We start from the raw sequence: 25059 nt of genomic DNA on the forward strand, positions 1-25059 counted from the left end.
CCGGATTCGGTTTGAGCGCCTCAATGTTGCCGACTGAGGCGTCCTACATTCGGTCGGAGACGGCGCCGAAAGACCCAAAACGGTGTGATAATGAATTTACGCAAGCGAGCAAATTTAAAAAAAAAGAAAAGAAAAACACACACACACACACATACACAAAATGCTTAAGGAAAAAAAGTTTTTTTTTTTTTTTTTTTTTTTTTACTGCAAACATGAAATAAACGTCGCTGAACACCCAGTCCGGTCCACAGCGCTAGCAGTCCGGACCACGGCCTGCCGTTGTCGGATGCTTAAAGTTAAAAGCGATTTTCGGAAATCTTTTTAATGGGACAATGGGGCCTGCTCCCGGTAACTGACGCCATTCCTCTCCATCTGGGGCCCTAATCTGGACACTTGGCGAAAACGTCGGCGAGAAATCCGGCGGCTCTGACTGGCCGGCGCCAAGGTCAAGTGCGGCGCGGGCAAATCACGGCCGCCAGATTTCTCGCCGGGTTTTTCGCCAAGTGTACTTCGTCGGCCGCCATTTTTTCATTAAGATTTTCTGAAAATCGCTAACAGCTTTTAAATCCGACAACGGCAAGTTCTGAAACTTCGGCATCTGGTTCGAACCGCCAGATCTACAGTTGGGTCGAGACAGAGCGTTCGGCAATACATCTTTATTTTTGCAATAAAATAATTTTTTTTTTGCATATATTTGTAGTTGTGGATGTGACGGGGATTGGGAACACTGTTGCGTTGTCCGTTTTTTATTTCGCCCGTTTCATAATTGAAAGTACAAGCGTTTTATCTGTTTCTGCTACGCAGGCCTCAGTGCGCGTTTTTGCGAAAGCCCGGGCACATCTTGCTGGGCTGGTGAATGTCTCTGGCCTGCAAGAAAGCGTGGGCTCCCGTGCCCAGGCAGGCGACACCATGGACCGCAATACGCGCGGAGCCGCAGGTTGGACTCGCGCCGGGCAGGAAGGACAACGGCGGCTGCCGACAGCTGGAAGACTGGGCGAGGCGAGCGAACCAAGGACCCGCCGCGCGCAGCCTGCGCTCAGGAACGCCTCCTGCGAGCAGCTGCCACGGAGAGACGTCAGAGCTGCGCAGGAGATAAAGGCGGCGCCAGCTTCCCCTCGGCGAGGCAGAGAGCGCACGTCACACACTCGCGGATTGACACAGCGAGCCTGTCGACATGGCGGTGCCGGAATTGCGTTGTCAAGATGTGGACGACACGGCCGAAGGAGACCTCGGACTGTCCGACGAGTACGATCGTCGACGATGTTGCCCACCGTCCGCGTCGATGGAGGACCTGTCGCGGACCCTGATCGTCAGTCCCGTCCTGTCCGCTGCGTCGTCGTTCGACTCGCTCCTCGGGGCCAACGGTCACCAGTCCTGGACGCCCAGTCCTGGTAAGCCTGCCGGCCGGTCCAAGCTGGACCCAGGAGGTGCGCCTTCTCAGCGGCCGGCTATGCGCTTTGTTCGTCGTGACGTCGCAGCACCGCGCTCACATGTGCTGAACGCCGGCAACAGTAGGCTACCGCGTTCCCTCTCCAGATGGCCCAAGTTCAAATCCCAGTCAGGTCGCGGGTCCGCATCAACAACTGGATGAATCGAGGACGAAAACAAATGCCCGAGCTCCAACCGCTTATGCGGAGTTTCGTTTTCATTTCTAGCGTGGATGTCGTCTTACTTCGGTACACGGCTGTCCGAGTAATATACTTCAGATCCCTTCCATGTGCCGGAAGTTCGCCAGTAGAGAATAACCACCGATAACCGCCTATTTCTTTCTGCCGAATCTTGTGGGGAAAAAAATAATACCATCCAGTACAAGAAGTTCTTTACTGTATCTTTGAGGGGCAACATGCAACGAGACGCGTGAAGTATACATGTACTGACGTCAACACCAGTGGCCCTTGTGGTGGTCGTGCCGCAGAGCGCGTACCTTCGGCAGCATCCATTTTGCAACAGCGAATTTCTTTTCGTTCGCAAGAGCAAGTAGGAATGACCAGTGCTCAAAGCCTTCCACCGGTAGCAGGGGGTCCCTGTGGTGGTCACTTCGGGAAAGGGGGGAGTTAGTGGGACATATTTTGACCGGCAGCTTTAAACTAATACCATGCACATGCATCCAAACGCTGACACGGCGTTTGGCTGACACATCCGAACGCTGCGTCAGAAACACGCCCAAATGATTCGTATCTTCGCCGCTAGGGTGCGCGACAGTTGGATCTATTCCCAAAGGGGTCTCAGACCGTCCCGTCGAAATCCGTGGGGGCTCTGAGAGACCCCCACGGATTTCACTGGGAATGGGAATGACCCAGAATGACCACCCAGACGGGGCGCTGACGTCACGTGCAAGCCAGTGCCAGCGGTGGCATGCAGGGCCCCCCCTAACAGATCAACTACACCAACTCAACTCTCTGACGCGACACCACGCGACACCTATGCGGCGGCGCTGCTACCTGGTATGGGCAAAGGTTGGCTTGTGTGTAAACAGTGTTGTCTCGGAAACAAATAAATTCTCACGTAAATCGTGATCGTACGGAGCAATGCAGAGTTAGCGTATATCTGGTTGGTAGAGTTTCGCGTCTTGGGAATGCGTATCAGACGGATGTGAACTTCGCATCTGGCGTGGAAGATCAGTTATCGCACGTGACAGCCGTGCCGGATGGGAAAAAAAGAAAAACGAGGAAACGGGCGGTGATAGAACGCAAACGGATTCCCGACACAACCCTAGCTCCTCGATACACTGTACTTGATGCTGTGCAATCGAGACATGCGCCGCGTGTTTCAGGGGAGATCGGTGACCGCGTGTGTTGGCGCACTACAGCTTGGAGCTCGTGCAGTGCATGGAAGCTCGCGCTGCGGGACCCGGGGTAGCCCGCCGTACACAGGCATTCTCAGTCGATACCGCCTAGAAGACGAGCAGTACTGCTAAATACATCGCACAAAAGACAGTGTGCAGACACGTTCCTTGCATGACATTGGTCAGACAAAAACTACCTGCAGACATGTTCGAAGCGTACACGGAGCAAACACGCTCCGAAGATGCTGGAGGCCGCATCTAATTCTGTCACCATGTCTCCAGCGTCCACCCTGTCTGGTGTACGAGGTATGATAAGCGTGAGCGCGGCTTTACTAGATGCCCGACCCACCCCAAGCGGCAAACACGCTCAAAGAACCACTGACGCCCCACTTTTTTATTTTATTTTTATTATTATTATTGCTGTTGTTGTTGCAAACGACAGGCAATCGGTCCTAGACATATCATCCTCGAAATCTGAAGCTTGGGAACTGCGTGTTTGTAAAGAAAAAATAAATAGTTCCCAAAAGCCAGATTTGCAGCTCCCGCGGGAATCAATGGCGCCGGAAGATTGAAAACCAGAAGTGTTGTTTAACTTTCTCTCTTTCCTCTCTCACCGATCACGGGCGTGTGCGCCAAATAATACGGCGAGCAAGGCTGTGTTCCAAAATTTACTCGATCCGACTCCGTTTCAAAACTTCCTCGCGCTTACTCGATGAAGTCAGAACAAGCGTTTCAGAAGCGGGTTGTTTACTCCGGAGTAATTACTCACGCTACCCTCCTCCATCGGAGGGTAACGTCGGATCAAATCGAGTAAACACGTTTCGTGTCGTCGTCTGCTTTCTGCGCCCACAGCCGCCAAAGCTCGTTTGCTCCGTTGGCTTTGGTAACAGACGTTCGAAATGACAGAGAATGAGGTGCAGCCATTTCTGTGTGGTCATTGCGACTTGCTGTTTTTGGCGTACGCATTACATCCAGACAGTGCACCTTCGCAGGAAGGCATATCGGTTATTACCAGAGTGCGAGTGTTAACAGGAGATTCTCCGTACCCTCGTCCTCGACGAGGGAGGGAACTCGTATTCTAACGTTCAGGGCTGTAAATGTTCGAACGCAGTGAATAATGTATAAGTTTTTTTGTTTTTTTTTTCTTAGAGTGTGTTTATAAGACGATAACGCTTGTAAAGCAGTGAGGGCTTCGAAGATTTCATGTAAATGACCAGTCAACAATCCCACCCCATCTCTCTCCCCAAGAAATATAGTGGTTTGGAAGTTCTCTCTGTGATTTTGTAATCATATTCGGGTCAAAGCGAAGGTAAGTTGCATATCACTGTTGCGAAAGCCCCCTGCGCTGTACCGCTACACCGCGTGGAAGCAATTTCCGTGAAACGTAATCGGTGCAAATTACGATGCGTGGAACGTATACATTTAGGGCACCTGGACTAGAATTACAGCCGATTGCGCTGATTAATAAAAGCAAATTTTCGGTGTCTAACTGAAAGGAGTAATAGTTTTGATCTCAATATCGCGTCGCGCATATTGCTGTCACTGCTGCGTTACGCGCCAGCCCAGAAATGCTATAACCCAAAAACGCGCCAAACAAAAAAAAAGAAAAAAGTTTAGACAACAGTTGGTGCTTCGTCACTACCACTACCCGGCTCAAATCTTATTCCGTCATTGCAAACATGAAGCGAACCCGGCAGGGGGTGGAGGACGTAAAAGTTAAAACAGCGCGGTTCTTTTTTTTTTTTTTTCTGGGTTAGGTTACGGCATTTTAAATGGTTCCAGAACAAAAAAAAAGAAGTATGAATGTTGGGGGTGGTCAGTGGCCCTTGAAGTTCGACGACACTAAGCGATAAAGCAGACGCCTCTAGCAGACGATGCTGCTCATTCGGGCTACCTGGGGGGCGCTTAGGGGATCTACTAGTGATGACGTTTAGAGGACGAAACGCTCAGGCCTTGTCCTCTAGGGGGTATTGGCTTCATTGACACCCACACGTCTGATGCCGTTTCCGTCTCTCACGTGGCATTCCAAGCGGCACATGAGGACAAATGCAAATCAAGCTATCCTTTAACACGTGTCACCATCTGTATTTGATATTAAAAAACTGGAACTTGCCGTAACTAAATGGGTACGTTTGTGATTGAATACTGACCTTCACGTGAAATCTATCGACATGCAGTTTCTAGAAAATTTAATATGAAAAGATGCTTCGGTAATTTCATGTCTCGTTATTTTCGTTAGTTGACGTAATTCCGTTTTTATTGCACGATGAGAAAACAGAATTTTAAACTTTATTTTTTATTAAAATATGAGCATTCTATGTGCAGTGTTTTGCTTACTTTTTAATTTGCTATATCCAACAGACCGTTTACATAAATTATTGTGGTCATTAGGACGTTATATATCCAGAAAAATATTGTTGAATATCAGAAGCTAAGTCTATTAAAGATTAAATAATAAACTAATAACTAAGAATAAACCTAATACCGAGGCATTAAAGTAGAGTTGAAGAATAGTTCTTTAATTGACCATTAACTTTACGATTCTAGAATACATAGAAGAAAAAAGTTATAACCCGTAAAAAAAAAAAAAAAAAAATAGCAAAACGGAATTCACGGAGGGATTAGTTCATCTGTTCACACCTCAGGTGTCGCTGTGTTTTACCTTGCGGGTTGCGTAAATGTTTTTTTTTTTTTTTTTACCCGGAGTTAAATTTAAGTTTAAGCTTTCATACTATGAGAACAAAATGTATTCGAAAAGTATTTGAAGATGGTCAAATTTCTCATTGTGTGTTTATCTTGTACTTAAACACCTTTGCAAAAAGTGTAATTGAATTTGTAATTACGTACATTTTTGTCGAAGTATGTAATATTTGTATTTCAATATATTTTTGGAAGTGTTTCGCCTACCCCTGCCGTAGACGTACCGCAACCCAGACCCACCTTCTTTTCTTGAAACAAGGTCGCGCTGCAAAAATTGGCTGGAAAAACGGACACCTATAGCTGCAGCTCATGTGTTCCCCCAAGGAGAACAATAGTGCACTTCACCCTGTGCAGTTTCAAGACACGCTTCGTTTCTGTGAGAAACGAAAACCGAGAACAACACACTCGAGAGCGCGGTGTTCACCTGAAGGAGAAACCCCCGTACGTAGCTGCCTGACGTCAGCCGGCGACGCGTCTCTCCTCGCCTCCGACGCGGAGCCAGCGTCGGAGTCGCTGGCATGTAGGGAAATCACTGCTCCGGCACAAAACACGTTCCGTCTCTCTTGTCCCGCCGTTTTTCCGTCATTGCACGCGTTGTCTACATGCCACTGAACGGAACCGATCGCAATCCATTTCACTCAATTATTTAAAAAAAAAACTGCAGAAAAACAACACAGCGACAACGCGAACCACGCGATCCCAAGCAGTACGACAACACGGCAATCCGAGCGGGGAGGAGCACGCCTGTTACCCGCAGCACCCCCTGCTAAAGCACTACATCCAGTGCTTTACCCCCTGGCGTCCTTGCGCGCCGTCATCGCTGCGCCGACCTCCTCCCTCCGTTGCTTCTCGGCGTGGACGACACACTGCCCAGTTCTAGTACACCATAGTTCAACCTTAAAGGAAAACTGAGGAGCTTCCTGAAAAAAGAAAATGAGAGAAGACTTCCAGAGTATTTTTATCCCGTGAATCGGAATATCTCGATCGTTTTTTCCCGAAGATGTAACTAAACGCAAGAAAACACGAAAAACCTCCGACCAGTCGTTACGTCATAAAAGGATCTTTCGGCCGGCAAGCGCTTGTCGCTCGTGTGGGCAGCAGCGCGCGCAACTGCAAGCCCCCGGACCGACACCAGTCGAGACGTGACCTTTTTTGACCTTTTGGAAAATCGCGAGAGTGCTCTTGCATACCTTTGATAGACGCCGGAGATGCGCGAGAGCCCGAATCTCCTTTTATGACGTCACGCTCCGGAAAGGAAGGGCTTCAGAGGTACTTTGAAAATGATTTTCTGCAGTCTCTGCGCAGCAAATGGAAAAATAATCTCGATATTCGTGATCCTGAAGGCCAAATAAGAACGATTTAGGTTTTTTTTACTCAAATACAGAACCGCTTCAGCTTCAATTTAAGCTGAGACTGCAGCCAAAGCTGCAAGCGTGAGCTGCTCCTAGCTTTGAGACATGCATTTCTAGTGCGAGCGCTCGTTCTGCGGAAAATGCTTCAAAGTAGCGACCTCGTGCTTTCGTGCTTGTGGCATTGGCTGCAGTCTCAGCTTAGAACGAAGTATAGCAGCTCAAAACACGACTCTCGGCGCAAATCGGTCTTTTGTGTCGGAGCCTGTTATTGAAATGTACAGGGATTTTGTTCCCATTTTTTCGCAGGAACGGAGCTGCACCTTTAAAATTCGGACGATAAAGTCCACCAGTAAAATGCACCTTGAATGAAAATTTCAGCCCGCCATGTGCAGACGCCGACTGTGCCAGCTCATTTGACAGCGAGCCCCATGGTGAAAATCAGCCGAGGATTTCAGCGACACTGCCGCTCTATTTTCCAGCGGAACGGAGAACGCAGTCGCTTGAGTACGTCGCCGATATAGTCAAACTAAACACCAGCACCTTGCGCCGCTGACGACCTTATTTTGACAAACCATGACACGGTTGGAGCGCCAATTGCATCCACATGCACCGACAAACGTCAATGCCGTTTTTATTTTTAATATTGTTTAAAGAAAAGACCGGCTGTTCTTTCGTGTCTTTATTTCGAGTGCACCCTTTTCAAATATATCCAGTCTCCAAAATCGCTTTGGACATGAGCCAGGAAACAGCATTCTCATACCTCCAGATTTTTTTGCATCCATGTGAGCCGCCACCAAATATAACTAACAGACTTTCTTCGGGTGCTCCTCCAAATGCTGCCAAGGAAAGACGCCCCACCAATTTTGACGGGTGGTCCTCCTGTCATAACTCTGGTGTTGGTGAAACCACATTGGAGCTACATGGATATTACAATAAGACAGGATTGGTCTCACAGCGATTTATGTTTTGTTAGAGAGAGAACATACATGATGTGCAATAAAATGTCGGATGTTTCGATTTCGTCGAAACTGCTCTTAACGAGAAAAATTAAGGTTGCCATCGTGACGTTGCTGATTTTTGTTTCCTACAAGTCATGAGGGCTCAAATTTTATGCACCGGCGAAGTAGGCTTTGTGAACATCAGTTAATACGAGGCCTCAAGAGTTCGTAAAGACGCCCCACAACTTACGGGTGACATTATGCACTCCCGTGCATCTTGCGCTGCTTGACCGCTTTTGTGCAAGCAAAGCGCACATGAAGGCAGCCTACTCAGCTTGCCGGTGTTTGTACAAGTCACTGTATACACCAACACGCTGTTTACAAACAAACTCGCGTTGGCCCACACTATGAGCGTGCGCAGAAACCAGACTCGCGGGAGATAAAGCGTCTGCGCATGCGCAGTGCCGACAGCAGCGCCCCCGCAGTGGCATGACATCGTGAGGAGGCGCGCACGGGGAGCGATGACGGCGTCGCGCCATCCAAGGAGCGTCGTGTTCCCGTGGGCGTACGCGGACATCACAGGGCTTACGAGTTTGCATAATTCTTCTTCTGAGAACTAAAATGGAGTTAAAAGCAATCCGACTGCTGTACTGGGAAAGGGAAACAAGACATACACTTGTGTTTATTGTGTTTCTTTTCGTTTGGTGGTTGTCTAGAAAACGTCAGCGCGCCCATATAATATCTAAGCATTAACAAATATGTCTCCGATGAAAATACTCCAGGTTTAAAGGTACCATGCAATGAATTTTCGGCTGGGATAAATTGGGATTTTATATCTCGTATCGTTTGGTGCGCCAAAAAATAAAACGAGTACAGGGGCGTAGAAGGCGTGAAGCCCTCTTTAAAATTCGAAAATATAGCGACTGTTTCGTACACTCTTTCCTGCGAAAGTTCTTTGCCTTTTCACTGTGATGCATCCAAGGTGCACGTCAGCCGAATCCAGCTCACGCGTGGACACGAGGACTGCGTTACTCGGACGCTCTTTAACAACCAATCCGTCGACGAGGACTTGAATTCGCGTTCGTGGCCAATGAGTGCCCTGACGGAATGACAAGTTCCATGGTGGTGCTTAAAAAGCACGCTGGAGGCTTGTGCATCACAAGCGCGTCACGAACACGTGATTTCTCATTTGAATTGAGGAATAAAGCTAAGGAGGAACAAGTTGAAAAATCATTTTCATGGTCCCGTAACCAATTTCACGAGGGATGCGTCGGCGTCCTGGGTTGTACGACCCTAATTTCTGCGCTTTGAACTTTGAACTCCTTGTACGCAACGTCATAATTATGTGACTCGGTGTCCTGGATTTTGCTCTTGTTTTTCAGAATTTTCGTGTCAGGACAGAACCAGCTACCCCGACGAGGTACTATTAACTTTTGAGCACAGACTGGGGGCGCAGATGATGAAAATGTGCTGGGCTAATTCCAAACAACCCTTACTCATGCAGATCACTTTTCTTCAGAGCGAACTGGATATCTGCAAGAGACTCCTCAACGCCAAGTACCTAGCAGCACACATTCTTCTCAAGCAGGTGCGTTTTGACGATGGGCAGAACGGGTCAGAAGCACGCATCTGAACCCACGGTCGCTCTTTCAGCTGCTCAAAGTAAGCGAAGAGAAAGAGCAGGGGAACAAGATAAATCACTTAAAGTTCAGGGACCTGTTCAAGGAGCTTAACACGCTGCAGTACGAGCTGCAATGCATGGAAGAACACCTTCGGATCAGTCAGCAGAGTTGGCTGGACAAGCTCAACAGGTAAGCTCATCGGCAACGTTCCGCAACACTACGCCCTCACGATAGCTTCTACAAGCAAGCAAGCGTGCTTAGCTCGCATCCTATCGTAAGGGCGGCTGTATAGCCGTTTCCTCATAGATGGCGCTGATTTTTTTTCCAGAACGAGTTGCTCCCAGCTGCGCATGTAGCTCGTGCCCTCGGGGTTTTTATTTTTTTATTTGTTTTGCTTTTGTCCGGTGTTATTTTTAGCGTTCGTGCCTACAGAGTATTCACTGGACGCCATATTTGAGGGCGATGTTTAGAGCGCATGCTCGGAACGAGCTCACGTTAATAGGCTGCAACGACCGGCAATCTTGGTGGTGCGGAATGCACGTGGCGAAACAACTGTGGAAGCTCGCCGACGGCAGTCGCGCACACAGCTATGGCCGCCAGTGAATACTCCCTATGCGAGTGCAAGTTCGCCTGCTTCTTGCACAGTGGTTGCGATGATGTCAGAACACCAAACTCTTACTGGCTGATTAAAAAAAAAAAAAAATTGTGCGTAGACCTTTAGGCATCTAGCATTGAAGTCTACCCACTATCACTGCAATCAGAGCCAATCAGAGCTCGGCATCGTTCTGACGTCACTGCAACTCCTGCGCAAGAAGCAGACGACTTGCTCTCCGCATAGAGTGTGATTTATTCTATTTTCAAAGCAATAAACGTCCTTAGAGGAAAAAAAAAACACATTTTAGTGTGTTTAGAAATTTTATCCGCATTTTAACGACTCCACTTCCTATGCAGTCATGTCGTATCTACAGTTTTCATCAACAAAAAAGTTGTTAGAATTTTTATTCGTTTTCTATCCAATATCTGCACACTATATTCTGTACAAAGTCTACAGAAAAAAACGGCCAAAAAGCAATAGACGGTGGATACATTTTCTTTAGAATGTCTCTGTACACTATTCTTTATAAAAATTCTATAGAAAGTGGATAAATATTTTTGTAAGGGCGTGCTGGACTGTGGATTCCTACACACTAAAAAGGTTTAGAGGCAAGCTGTATTTCAAGTTCCCGGGATACGAGCCACTCAAGACATAGAACTGGCTCTGATATCCGGCTGACCCCAAAGTTAGGAGGACCACGTTCAAACCATTCAACGTATTTTATGAACACTTCATTTTCTGATTGTGTTGTACATCCCGGCTGTCTGTGTTTTCAGCTGCGCTGTTGCGTGACTGACGAATGGCCCGATTCACATGGTGCGATTTTGTTTACGATTTCGCAGTTGTGATGCCAGCAAAGAAAGGCATGGTGACAGCTGTGGTACCGAACCTTGCAACTGCTAAATAGCAAGCAAAATCGCACCACGTGAATAAAGTCCTCGAGGCTTTAGTCGACTCTTTAAGGTAGTTTGTATAAATGTATATGTAACAAATAAAACAATTATATCCTAACTATTCCAAGCAGCAGTCGCTCACGCAACTGACACCGGTGCTGTTTTTGAAGCTCGTACTTATGGCTTTGCTTGCTCTCTCAAACGACGAACATGCGCGTGCTGCTCTTTAACGCTAGCAAACTCCATGGGCCGTGATTTTGTAAACATTGGAACGGTATGTAAGCATGTGTTAGCGTCTGTTCACGCGCACTAACAGAGCGAAAAAAAAAAAATCAGCCAGGAGAAACATAAAATGTTCACCTTCAGCACCTTATCAAAACGCCAACAGTAGCCTTGTTCGATTTCCCTGCACCTCCTGCACCAGCGCAGAAAAGAGTGAGAGAGTGGGGTAGTGTACTTCCGGTCCTATCTAAAAACACATACCGGAAGTAGACTGCCCTACACTTTTCTGCACTGGTGCAGGAGGTGCAGGGAAATCGAACGAAGCTAATGCTTTCTTTTTTCCTTAATTGTTGTGTTTGTTTTACATATTGATTGTTCATGTGCAACGTGAGCGAGGGTGCTCATGTTGCGCATAATTTATGGCATTTCAGAAGTGAAGAGTGCGCGTGCAGCTTTGAGCAGCACTCAATCTGCACGAGTGCACGAACGCTGATAGCTTTGACTTCATTGCCACGGAAAGCTTAGTCAAGCAAACTAGATCGGTTTCGCCGGAGAGCGGCGAGATATTTTCGCCCTCCAGGGAATGGGTCTGAGCAATAGAGAGCATTCACTGGACGCCATATTGGAGGGTGCTGTTTATAGCGCATGCTCAGAACGCGCTCACATTATTAGGCTGCTAAGACCAGTTATCTTGATGGTGTCGAATGCACGTTGTAAAAGAACTGTGGAAGCTCATCGTCAGCAGACGCTCAGCAGTTGCCGCCACCCAAAAAAAATTCCCCCCGAACACCAAAAGATCCACGCAGCGCCACCTAACTTGCGTCAGCATCGCTGCCAGCTCGTCTTGCTGCATATCTCACAACGAGCGCGACCAGGCGGTGACGCCAAGAGGGACGTGTCCTCGCGACGATTCTCGGCCAGCTTCGTTTGCCGCTTGGGTCGGGGATCAACAATGACATCATGCGCAGGCCTTGTCTTCGAGGTGGTCTCAGACGTGAACCAGAAAAAAAAAAGAAGAAAAAAAGGGGCGCCGTTGTCTAGCCCAGCCGTGGTACTCTGGGACACATGTTGCCATGGCAACGTGCAATGCCTCGCCCGCCGCGCGCTTCCCTTTCACTTTCAAGAGTAGTATTGACCGCGGCCGATGCAGCGAGCTCTCCCAGAGTGGCTCGACCCTAGCAATCGCGAGACCAAGGGCCCTAATCTGGACACTTGGCGAAAAAGTCGGCGAGAAATCCCGCGGCTCTGATTGGCCGGCGCCAAGGTCAAGTGCGGCGTTGGCCAATCACGCCCGCCAGATTTCTCGCCGAGTTTCTCGCCAAATGTCCAGATTAGGGTCCCAAACAGCTCAACCGGAAAGTCACGTGTTCTTTGCGCTGGATTGGCTCCGATGGCTTCTGGCGTCCGCTTGATACATCTCGGCCACTTAGTGTCCCATCATTTGTGTGTTTACAAATTGCACGGGCTATTGCATCTCTCGGCACGAGCGCGAATACTGCACTCAACGCTCTATCGTCATATGCGAGCGAAGCCAAAGACACGGGCGCAAAGTTTCCGTGGCTCGCATCTGACATCACATCAGCCGCCATTGTGGTGACCTTGCTGCTGAGCACGTGCCTTTTGCAGCGTACGTTTTGTACCGCCGAATTTCTTTTTCTTGGCAAGCACAAGGAGGAATGACCACCAGCATGATGCAATGACAGCACGCCAACTCGGTCGAACTTTGCCTTTTGAGCTAGGCGACGCCGTAGAATCAAATAGCTGAGTTGGATGACTACACCCATGGTTGTCACGGAATCATCATTAACGCCTGTCTTGGTTCAGGCAAAGAATGCGAAAAGCAGTTCGGCATTTCGACAGATAGATGATAGGCCACGGCGCATATGCTCTTAGCAAAACACAAGATGGGCCTGAAAATAACCGAGATGGCAAGCGAGTGCTACAAGTTACCGAAGCCGAACTAACCAAACCAGCGCTGAGAGCATGTGACTTTTCGGTTTGGCTGTGAGACTTGCAGAGCACGAGGTACGTTCTTATTGCTGAATTGGCTGGCATAGCTCGTAACATCGACCGAGGTCACTCTACATTTAAAAGTGAAAACGCGAATCGCGGCGGTGAGACATTGCACGTTGCCACATGGCATCAGTGTCATACATTCGTCGCCTATCATTGTTTTTTTTTTCTTTGCGTGGAGCAGCAGACCGAAATCGCACGCACACCATTCTCCGGAAAAACTGATCTCGGCAGTCAGGCAAACGAAGCGTGCCGCAAACCGCCGTCTCTGCAAGCTCGAGAAAATAGCAACAAATGCTCTGGCTTGGGGAATTTGGTCCTGGTGTCACACTGTCACCACCATTACGTGCTCATAATGAACCTCCAAAAGAATTAATACACTCGTTCATTTTTGAAACTCGGGTTTGTGTAGAGAAATTTGGTAATTCAGATTGACCAGTTGGTGAATCCCCCTTAATTAACCAATCCATTTGTAACCTCTAATCGTTTGATTCTGCCAGCTGCGCAGAAAGAGTAGTTTACGTTTGCCTGACACAGCAAGTTTGTTTCTTGCTGAGCGCAACAACATTGCACTCGGCACAGAAGAGGCTGGAGCGCGTAGGATTTAGATCCACCCATAAAATGGTCCGCTTTTGATCGGTTAAGCAGCCCATTAATGCATTCATCGGTGGGTTAATCGGTTAATATTGCGCAGCCTCAGTTATAATGTCCGCACAGTCATCTGAGCCGTCTAGACGGGCATATGGACTACTCGGACGCCACACTCCCGCATCGGCCTTTTAAAGGGGTCGAGAAACAATAGAGAGTTTTAGTAGACCGTGTTTCCCTATCCGCTAAGCCCCTCGGCTACCCGGAACTCTATAGCCAAGGCCATCGGCGGCACGCGGGCGCAGTGGCGGTTTCTTCGTAGCGGAGGGGGAAACACGGTCTACTAAAACTTCCTAATTTTCCAACTTTTTCCTGTTTAGCTTTTCTCCTCAACTCACAAATCGCGCATTGTTTCAAAGAGTTCAAAAAGACGGAAAGGGTGGAGTTCCCTTTTGCTCGGACTGTCGTTTGTGTACCCGGACACAGCCATTCTCCCCTAGAAGATTAGCCCGTCGCTCAAAATTTCGACAAAAGTTGCTTTCTCCTCCCCACCCCGTTCACCCCGAAGCTGACAGTGCTGTGGAAGCTACGTGCTCCTTGGGCCAGCCACACATCTTACACGTGATCACGCTCTCTCGCGCATACCCACGCGCAGAGAAGGAGGGCAGGTGATGATAGAGAGGCGAGGCGGCTGATTGGTCCGGCAAGCGCGTAGCTTCCACCGCAATTTCAGCTTACGAGTGAAGGGAATAAGTGAGGTGTCGGTGTGACGTGCGTCTGGACCCGGTGACGCGCCTTGGGTACCGCGGATGTATCACAGTGAAAGGCAGAGAGCTTACGAAGGGAAGGAGGTACGACATAGTCCGCTGTGTTTTAAAATTTTCGTACCGAAAGTCAGGCTTTTGACTTTCTACCTTTTTTCTTTGGGCCCACTGAACTATGTTCTATTAGTAAAATCTCAATCTAAATTGATCTATCGCAGCCCAAAATTCGTTTCATGGGCCCTTTAAAGTATCTCTTTTTCTTCCCAAAAAGCATCATGGAAGAAAACCTAGAAAACAAGGCAAAACTCAAGGCACAAAGTGAAACCATAAAGAAGCTGACATATACGGCACAAGGTAAAAAAATGTGAGCTTTTAATTATTTCGCTTTTTCTTTTTTGTTACCTCGCTTTTTCTAAAGCGATTTTCAATTTGTTCCAGTCCTAAGGCGGGAGCGTGACGAGCTGCTCGCTCTCACGGACGTCAAAGAACGCGATGTGTACCTCCAGTCGTGCATGGACAAGTTCGACGAGTGGTGCGACAGCTCATCGTTAGAGGTACGACGCGTTTTGAAAAACTGCGCCCGCCTATTCGAAAAAAAAACAAAAAAACGTGTGTGCGAAAAAGCGTCCGACTTGTGTGTTTAGCGTCCCATTCCGCCCATGTATCAAAAGTGGTCCCGAAGTGGAAACAAATGACGTTACAAATGCCGGAGTGTCACGCTGTCGGATGCTGCGATCCCGACTAACACAAGCCTGCGCGTCACGTGACATGATGTCACGTCCCGGACGCCTGCACGGGCGCTGATTAGATTCGAGTGCCGCGTCAGCCTTCGCGTGGGACTTGACAGGAAACGAGTCCCACGCGAACGCTTACGCGGCCCCGCAGCCAATCAGCACCCGTGCAGGCCTCCGGGACGCGACGCCATGTCACATGACGCGCAGGCTTTTGACAGCTGTCTAGGAGGTGGTGTCCTGGCGTAGCTTCCGTGAACCGAGCTGAACCTGCAGGAGAACAGGCCACTACCGCATCCTCCACCGCTGCTGTCCGCGACAGCATGACACTCCTACGACGTGATCAAACGGAAATGGAAGAACCACTTTTTTTTTTTTTCCGTGGTTACCGCACCTGTTGGGGGAGACGCGTTCCCGGCACCATAGTAAGTCCTCGGGGCATTTCTGGCACTTTGATTGGCCCATTTCAAGCCTATGTTGTCACACTCGCAGACGCCGCCTCCCCTGGTTTACGGGCGGGAGGGAGAGAGGAGGCGGGGCAACACCACAGAAAATGAGAGTCGTAGTTCGTAGTGGTACATTTTCTACGTCGGCGCAGAACTGCAGAGCGGGCACCTATTTCCACACGAGTGCTACGTCGGCATTCGGCTGAAACTCGCGTTCTCCGTCACCCGCCACGAGATCCGGGACTCTGCAGGCAAGGCTAGCGGCGCTCATGCGCAGTAGTGGCGTCCTCGTTCCGGAGAGCGTATAGCGGAGGTGGGAAAACGGTCTACAAAAGGGAGTTTTCTTAAACCGCGTTTCCCCCTCCGCTAAGCCCACCGCAACGAACATACTGCGCCTGCGCGCCCATGGCCTTGACTGTAGTAGAGTTCCGGGTATCGTAGCGCGTTGCGGGGAGCGTTGCGGGAGGGCGCAAACGATTTACGAAAACTCCCCAAACACTCCCTTGGCGGGGGCCGTGCCTTGACGCGCTTCGGTCTTCCGCCGCTGCGCCTTTCGCGGCTCGCAGATTTGTTTCAGCCGCCGTCTTCTATGTTTTCCGTAGCGCCACTGTCACGCGGCGCCACTTTGGGCGCACGTGGCTTTGGTTTTGCTGCCGAAAATATTTTTTATTGCCAGTGTCGCCAGTGAAATCGGACCGCAGTTGCGCCACTCACCTTGTGCAGTCGAGAAACGGCAATATCATGCTAAACACTTGATTTGAGGTTTTATGGTGCTTTATCTTTGAATAGTCATATTTTATGTATAAAAATAAGTGCCGGTTACGATCGCGGAATTAGTCAAATACAGAATCTCCTCTCCAAAAATGTTTAACAAAATATTTCTCCCGCCGCGAAGGAGTATCGCTACACATCTATGGTAACATTCGGACGCGTTTTTCTTCTTACGTAATTTTGCGGCATCTTCCCAGTTTGTGCACAGGAATTTTTGTTCTTAATATGTTCCCATCGCAACCAAATTTGGTATGCATATACTTTGGAATATGTAGAATGCGACTCTCTAGGTGTGGTTAGAATATATACATTTTTTTTTATTTATGGAAAATTTAAGGAACGTTTGTCAGCCCCTTGAAAATGGCATTTTTGCGGTTTTATAAAATAGAAAAAAAAGTCTCCCACACATTATTTTTGCTGTTCATTGCACTTAGTGGTTTAAAAGGAGCAAATAATTTTATTAGGCTCTTTCAAGTGTGTTGCTACACCCAGGTGTGTGCAAGAACATGTTTTTTTTCTGCATGTGCACTGTGCCCAAAACATAAAAAAAAAAAAAGCTATATCAAATCTAACACCAGATTTCTAAAGAGGAGATTAAGCACTATAACTGTGAAAATATCATTTAGTTATCTGAATACCCCCCGGCGGGATGCGCTTGCACCAGGCACACGCATCGGATCTTCTTCGCAGTTCCCCCGGATCTCTTTCGGGAGTGCCCTTCGCCAATGAAAGCTTTGGCCTGGGGCAGCTGGGGCAAAAGATTGGCGGTATTCTAACGTTCGGATGGCACCCGACCCCCGAATAGCCTCTCTGACTCATGACCTGCAATGACTCTGCCCAGGTAGCAGTTCTCGCGGCCTGCACGTGCAGGGGACCGAACCAGGAACCCTGCAAGTGTGCCCACGCGGTCTCTTACAAGCAGCGACAGTTGAACGAACTTACGGAACGGGTATGCACATCGCAATTTGATTGGGTCGCTTTTTGTATAGGCATGTGAATGTCTCGCGACGGCAGAAAAGTTAATTGATTTAAGCCTGAAAAAGACCTGGCACTCATTTCGAGCAGCACTCTGCATAGTTTTAATGATGCTGCGCAGCGGAGGTTCTTGGATAGCTTTTTACCTGGGAGAGAGGTCATTTTGTGACCTGAAGGGTTGTCTGATTTCTATCCCTTCTCCCCACTTATATTACTATTTTGAAATATAAATATTTCACAATGATGTGTGTGTGTGTGTTTGCACGTGTTTTTGCGCGTGCATGTGTGTGTGTGCGTGTGTACCAATAACTCGACAACAGGGAGACTTGAAAGCAAAATTGGAAAACCGACTGCACACAATAGCTCTATGAAGCAGATTACTCGGGATCACCCAGTTGCGCAGCAGCCAACTGCTTCTTTTTGTTTCCCGCAGGCCAAAAAACTGGAAGCGCAGATGTTCGACAATGCCAAGACATCCGACATATATCGCGAGGCGTTCGAAGTCCAGCTGGCAAAAAACAGAAAGCTAACTCGGAAGGTTATCGAACTGCAGTCGAGAAAAGGCAAGTCAGAAAGACAAATCCCCGCCAGGCTGCACCCTCGCACTACTTGAAACGAAGGATATTCACGTGCGTGTCTTGCGCAGATGTTCTGGGAACAATCATCGCAAAGAGCAAGGGCATCGACAACCAGAAGAGCCTGATAGACGACCTTGTAGAAAATGTAAGTGGCACCTATCCTCAGTTCGCAGAGTGATCACGATACAATCTTTGAATTCAAAACAAACCAAAATGTTTACGGTTTTAAACAAATCACCATGTGAAGTTAACCTCCTAGGTACGGGGTGGACCTGATGGCGCATTGATCATTTGAAGAGACCACACATATTGATGCAATATAATTTAGCACAAAGGTTTGTTTTGATTTTTTTTTTTTTTTGTGAATAATTGAAGCATGAGTTCACCTGAGTAAAAAGTGTAAAAAAAATACATGTTTTTTTACACTATATGGGATAAGCCTGTACCTCAAAATGTGAATCATATTAACTCAGAATCCCGCGCCAGTGTATCATTGTTCCTAAAAGGCCCCTGAAAAGAAAAACAATTTTTTTTTTTTAAACAATCTGGTTGGGACATACGTGTAAAAAAATTAATTTTACGCAAAAAAAAAAAGGTTTTTTAGAGAAATATTGACGGCACGAGACGTGAGTTAGTCGGTAGTCACTTCCTTTCCACTTGTTTTCTCTCTCAGCATTTTGGGTGCATGGAGGAGAGGTGGATCGGCTTCACCTTCACGTTGAGGTGGAAAGAGCGAATTACAATCTTGTAGAGCGATTGACCATTCCGTGACGTCATGGACTTTGCGCGCAGAATTTCAAATAAATCTCTCGCCGTGAATAAGGCTCCTAAAATTGTTTTTCTCGTAAAATGAATTTTTTGACACGCTGTTTGAAAAAAAAAAAAGATAAGTTTTTTCTTTTCAGGGGCCCCACGGTACATGGTAATGGTACATACCCCACAAAATATTAGAAGTGAAATGTGACAGCCTCATTCACACTTACTGGCACGCCTCGATAAACTCCAATTTAAGGCGTGCCTTCCATGAAAAGCCAGTGTTCTTATACTTCCACACAGCATACTGAGAGCCAATCATTGCAATTTACGAAAGGGAGCGAGGAAATGGCGAGGAACACAGACCACTTTCCCACCCAGGCATGCAATCTACTTACAGTCTTTAGTTGAGCTAGTTGGTACATATCGATGAGAGTTCAAGCTGACCCTTCACCAATATGCATGTCTGCACTAAAATTTATTTTGATAAAGGCCCATTTACGCAGCAGCGCTTGACTACGTCTGGCTACATCGAGATACGACTGAAAGTTGCCATGACAACCAAATGCTGCGATGCTTGGATGTGGATGTAAACCCTGCTGCACAGTCAAATCTAGACAGAAGCAATTGTGTTAATTGGCCTTAACATTCCAGACAGGATGTTTGGAGTTGGAGTCAATTAAAATATCAATTGGGTAAATGGTTGTTAAACTCCTGTGTAAAGACATCACTTTGTATTGTAAATGTATTTTGGTTATACTGATGCGTGTTCTTCAGTGAACGGCAATCTGATGGATGCCATGTTCTGCATATAAACATAGTGCTTAAACGAGTGAGTGTTATATAGGCATGATTATTTTAATAATTATTACCGTTATTAATGATTTAGATATGCGTGCAGGTCGCCATTTGCATTCCAAATATTACCTGTGCTTCGTCACCATTCGTAGGTCCACCTCCATAAAGGCCCGTCCAAACAGGATACTTCAGAAATCGTGAGGCGACACGACTCCGACATAAGTCGTGCGGCGGTCCGCTTCCGTCAGTTTTTTTCACCAGGGGGCGGAAGTTCCCTCAGTCAGATTTCGCCAGTGTCCTCCACGGGGGCTTTGAGCATGCTCATCACGTGGGTCTGGACAGCCACTCACAAGCTCTGTTTTCTGCCGGTCATTGTTTGCTTCGCCAGTGTGCAAACAGACATCAGACTGCCGGACGCTCAACTTCCACAATTTTTGACGGAGGTGTGTCGCCTCACGATTTCTTAAGTGTCCTGTTTGGACAGGCCTTTAATGGGTTGGCTTTTCGCGTGCTGCGAGGGGAAATAGATGCACAGGCTTTGTCCACACAGAGCTCATGCTGCATTTGAGGATTTGCGGTGGTGCCACTCTGACGCAAAAGTCTTTTACGTGCCAGAATTCAGTCAGACCTGGGCGTCTTTTTTAACTATAGTTAATTAAAAGAACTTAGAGAATAAATTTAATCTTGAGATTAACGGTCATCTGACTCTTCTGCAGCTCTGTGACAAGAACGAGGCCCTTGTGCATCAGCAAGTCATGGTGAAGCTCCTCGCTCTCCAGATAGGCCGCATGGAAACATCGCAGATGGACTCATGACTGGGTGCCACCGGCACACGCACCGAGCATCCTGTCACATCTCAAGAACCCAGGATGGAGCGGTGCGAGCCGGGTCCCGCAATGCTTAAGAATATTTTCAAATGTGACGCGACAAAGTGTATGCTAAAACACCGAAGACTGGACAGTGCATGCTTTTAAAGAGCAGCTCCACTGAGATTGAAAACTAGCTTGCGACGGGCAGTGTCCCCTATAACCGGTTCACACAGGAAAAGTGGTGACACGCCTCAGAAGGAGTGGAAGAGAGAAAAGTAAAAAGTGAAGAGGGATAGACATCGTTAAAACAAGTTCCTTGCTCTCTGCAGTTATGGCTCTATCCCTTCTTTTGACTCACATACCGCCTGTTCCACAAAAACAAAATACTTCGAGCCGCGCCTTGCCGCTACTTCTCCGCACAGAGGGGCTTTAGTGCAACCAGAGGCGAGGGATTGGGTCGCCCTGAAAACTGTGGCGAGTAGGCACATGCTTCCTGTCGAACCGGTCACATGTTCATCTTGGTGTGGATGAAGGGGGGCATCGGTGGTCGGTGTGTAAAGAATTATCCAAACAGAACACAGCAAATGCCGTGCACAGCAAAAGGAAAAAGAAAAAAAATCTAAAAGTGTGGAAGTTTTGACGTGCGCTTATGTTTTCAGCGAGGACATTAACCACGCAAACAGCACGGCTTTCCTCCTTGCGGTCGTTTCTTCCCCTTCCTTGTTTTCGAGAGATTGGGAACTGACAACAGCGGAGGCCTTGGCAACAGCCAGCAGAGCTTATGAGTGGCAGCCCGGTTGCACTTGATAAGCACGCTCCAAGCCTCTACCCAAGGACGCAAGCGGAGGTAGCTTTCCCCTGCCAGAACAACAACAAAGAAAACGTCCCAAAGCGGACTGGAAATGGAGGAAAACCTCGACTTCCGATACAGCAAATTCCGTGCACGGCATCTGCTGTGTCCTTTTGGGCAGCCCTTTAACGCACGCACCATACCGCAACTCGGAGCACATGGAGCAAAAGGTCGCACTGCAGAACCCAGGGATCCTGCAGGTTCAATCCCCACCCCTGCCTGTTTCTCTCTGGATGAGCATCGTACCGGTGTGCGGTCGTGCGTCACCACTACGTGATGCATGTTAAAGATCCCAGGCTAGCAGTCGTATTGCACTGGCTAGATTTCTCATCTACGGCGTAAACCAGTGTCGTCATACCTCAAAGGCAGATCAACCTTACGCTGTCTAAACAAAAACGCTTACTAATTTGCTTTTTTTTTTTTTTTTATGAATGAAGAGTATACTGCTTATTTCTTCGCATTAGCTGCATAACCCATTTGTGCCAATGAAAGACGAATGCTTGTGCTGCGATATTTGAAACATGACATTTGTGCCCATAACTTGCTAGATTTCCACGGTATTTACAGATAATTTCGGCAGGTCTCGGAGAAAAAAATGGGCGTAGAAAATTTGATAAGCCATTTAATAGTTATTATTTGGTATCCTGTATGCACATAAGCATGGCTGAGTTCGTGTTAATGTAGACACTGGTGTCACCTGTATACCTCTGAGTTAAAATCAGAAAAGCTTCTGGCAACCAAATGAAGGAGAACAAACTTTTTATGCCCCACTTTCCTGTCTTCATGGACCGCTGTTTGCTTCTGTCGTTATTGCAACCTATTTTTTACGCAAAGTCGAAATCACGAGAAACAGACAAAAATAAACTCTAATTCTAGCTTCGTACAATAAGCACTGCGGCAAAGTTATACACCGACAACCAGAAACCCTACATATAATAACCAAACAAACCTTGGCGCTGCTGCCAAGAACTGTGGACTCCAAAAAGTCTAAATTTGAACTACACGATATAGAGGCCAAACAAAACAAATGGACACACAAAATAAAAACTTAACAAAATGGGGTCATGACTGATGTATCATACAGACATCTGGAGGGTTAGGTGGACATTTACATGTATGTTTTAAAAGGTCACGGAAGTGACGTAATGACGTCTGATTGGTGGAGGCAATTGGCTCCACTAATCAGACGCCATTACATTACTTCGGTGACCTTTTAAAACGTTCATGTAAATGTCCAACTTAGCCCTCCAGCAGTCAACTTATGCTCTCTTGTCCATCATCAAGAGAGAAGTGCCATGGTTAGTGAGGACATTGGTGCAATTCTCTTACAACTAGGAAACATTGGACCAACATTCACACTGGGAAGTTCTTTGCTGTTTGAGGCGAGAACGGGAGTTTTGAGGACAAGGACATATAGGGCTAAATTTCAGGAGACAGACACATTATGTGCCGCCTGCCATAATGATAGCAAGACACTCGAGCACTTGGTTTTGAAGTGCACGGGGCTTCACCCTACCCTTCCTAAAGGGGTAACTGATTTGGCCGGGGCCCTGGGTTTCGTTGGCAACGATGGAAGGACGGAAGAGAAAAGGATTACAATGGCAAAGAGGCGATTAGAAGATTGGTAGAAATTATCTAGGGAAAATTGAATGATGAACAACTAACTAGCACAGCTGGGGACAGACAGGACAGAGCAAAATTGGGACTCCCTCCCGCGTGGCTTCGGCCCAAAGTCTCAACCCTGTCTTCCAGTGGGCCCGGTGCTGGGGTAACGCCGACAAGGTTTGACCAGAGGAAACTCCCCCGAAGGTCATCCTGGTGATATCCCATGCTGCCTGGTGATAGTTAGGGGGAGAAAATTGGTCTTAGAAGGGCAAGAGGAATCGTATAAAGGTTTTGTCTTTTTAGACTTTGGCTAGGTGGCGCAAGCTACCGCCCGTTACAAAAGGTATAGCCATTAATAGCCATCCATCCAGTTTCTGGGCATGAATATATGAGTGGAGCTGCCCTTTAAAGCTAAAACATGATAAGCATATATGATGTACAAACTTCAGCCAATCCACACAGTGCAAGCGTTGTCATGCATTGCGGACGCACATCTTTTTATGCTGACAGATATGACGTTTCTCGGCAGTGCCCAGTCGTTTCCAAACACTTTTTAGCATCCTGGAAATATGTAGTTTCCTTTGAAAATGGCCTATAACAAAGGTCACGGGGATTATCGCATAGCGGGCATGTAATGTCTTAAAGAGGGTGAAAGCGGCTGAAAAAAACAATTTCCATCTGCGCAAAAAAAAATAAAGAAAAGTGTTTACATATTTTGTGTGGACAGGGCTTAAATGACCTCACAGTAACACTAGTCACTCGGGTTTCAGATTCAAACAAATCTGAAAAGTCATAATGCTGTGTTATCCCAATTACATAGGCGGGCATATTCAACGATGCAATCCGTATCATGCTTGACACAATATTTATTTAAACATTGTTTCATGTCTGGAAAGCTCCGGCTTCTGGAATCGGTAAATGTACACAAGTCGGGCTGGACCACTCCAGTTATGCCACCCTACTTGAGAGCACATCCAGTGCGCTTGGCTCTGATTAGAAAGATTAGTGGGTAGACCTAAAGCTAGGTGCATTTGTCTCCACTGCACTCGTCAAACAGTCTCCAAATGCGAGAGCCAAAAGCCAGACGCCGGCATTCTGCATTTTAAAGCGTTCGACGAGTGCAGTGGATGCAAAGGCTGCATTTGTTTACACTGGACTCATTGAACGCGTTTGAATGCGAAAGCCAGACGCCAGCGTTTCATGTTCTAGCGCGTTCGGCGAGTGCAGTGGAGACAAAGGCAGCTAGCTTTAGGTCTACTCACTAATCTTTCCAATCAGAGTTCGGCGTTCTGACGTTCCCGCACGCTCGTCTTCTCCTCTCCCTCATTTTTTACAGAGAATCATACTTGTCTCGAGAAGGGCATTCTTGTGAGCAGACATTTTCGTGCTTTATATAGTGCAGGGTTCATTTGCACTCTGATGGGATAACACTGTGCTGCATTAGTGAGAAACATGTGATATACAAACGTCAAGTGTTCATTCATCCTCGATGAATGTCTGCAAGAACAAGTAAACATTCAATTGTGGTCTCATGACTAGCAACTTATTTAACTGTGACCACTATCATTTCAAGCTATTATACATCATATCCCTGTTTGCCAACTAGCAGTAGTACTTATGTTGGCTAACATGCAGAAATTCTGATCTGTTCGCTGACTTGCAATCATTTTCCCCAAGAGACGACTGTCATTATAGGATCAATGGTCATTCAATGTATAGTAACATACAGCAGAATAAGTGGTGCATCAGAACCTAAGATGTTGCGAACCGCCCGAGGTTAGAGTTTGCCTACTTTGTGTAGAACATTCGGTGGGGGGGGGGGGGGGGGGGGGATAAGTTACTGCTCCCGAGGTCCCCCCCTGATCAGCGCTCAATTCCGGACAGAATGCCGACAGTCGAAAAAACACGATAGAAAGGCACCATTGCCGCGACAAACCAAGCAGTAAAGGCAAACGTCGCCAACCAGCACACCAGAGATCCAAAAAGTTGCCGGCATCTCTAATGTAAAACTTCTGCTTCACTTGATGGCTGCCTGACGCGTCCATAACATTTACTCGCACAATGAACGCACTCGCGTAGTGAACGCACTCCCCAAGTCTGCTCTCAAAATTTCGACTTTTTTTTTCACTCGCGTATTAAACGCACCCCCAACTCGGACGTCAAAATTTTGACCCCCTCCCCCCACGCGCGCGAAATGAACGCACTCTTCTATCCTGGTGCAGCGAGGTCGCGAATGCATGGGCAGCGTGGGCGAACAAAACGCCTCGCAAA

General features: G+C 47.6%; 1 protein-coding gene across 2 annotated transcripts; it reads left to right on the top strand.

Moving 5' to 3' along the window:
* Positions 1-943: 943 nt before the first annotated feature.
* LOC8042896 (coiled-coil domain-containing protein 125) lies at positions 944-23351 on the top strand. 2 transcript variants are annotated; one of them, XM_002415861.5, is made up of 10 exons: positions 944-1391; positions 9158-9195; positions 9280-9363; positions 9429-9586; positions 14744-14826; positions 14911-15026; positions 17262-17369; positions 17829-17958; positions 18042-18118; positions 20241-23351. In XM_002415861.5, exons 1-10 carry the CDS (start codon positions 1175-1177, stop codon positions 20337-20339), a joined length of 1110 nt encoding a protein of 369 aa, XP_002415906.2. In that variant the 5' UTR covers positions 944-1174; the 3' UTR covers positions 20340-23351. The 2 variants fall into 2 exon arrangements, with proteins under 2 accessions (XP_002415906.2, XP_029846739.1); XM_029990879.4 differs by having other exon boundaries at positions 9295-9363.
* Positions 23352-25059: the final 1708 nt, after the last annotated feature.

Source organism: Ixodes scapularis, unplaced genomic scaffold (genome assembly GCF_016920785.2).
Source record: "Ixodes scapularis isolate PalLabHiFi unplaced genomic scaffold, ASM1692078v2 PGA_scaffold9__187_contigs__length_104089568, whole genome shotgun sequence".
NCBI lineage: Eukaryota > Metazoa > Arthropoda > Arachnida > Ixodida > Ixodidae > Ixodes > Ixodes scapularis.

Coding starts and splice junctions, on each gene's coding strand:
- LOC8042896 (XM_002415861.5), top strand. CDS start 1,175: ATGGCGGTGCCGGAATTGCGTTGTCAAGATGTGGACGACACGGCCGAA. Junction 14,827..14,910: donor GCTGACATATACGGCACAAG/GTAAAAAAATGT, acceptor AATTTGTTCCAG/TCCTAAGGCGGGAGCGTGAC. Junction 17,370..17,828: donor TGAACGAACTTACGGAACGG/GTATGCACATCG, acceptor TGTTTCCCGCAG/GCCAAAAAACTGGAAGCGCA.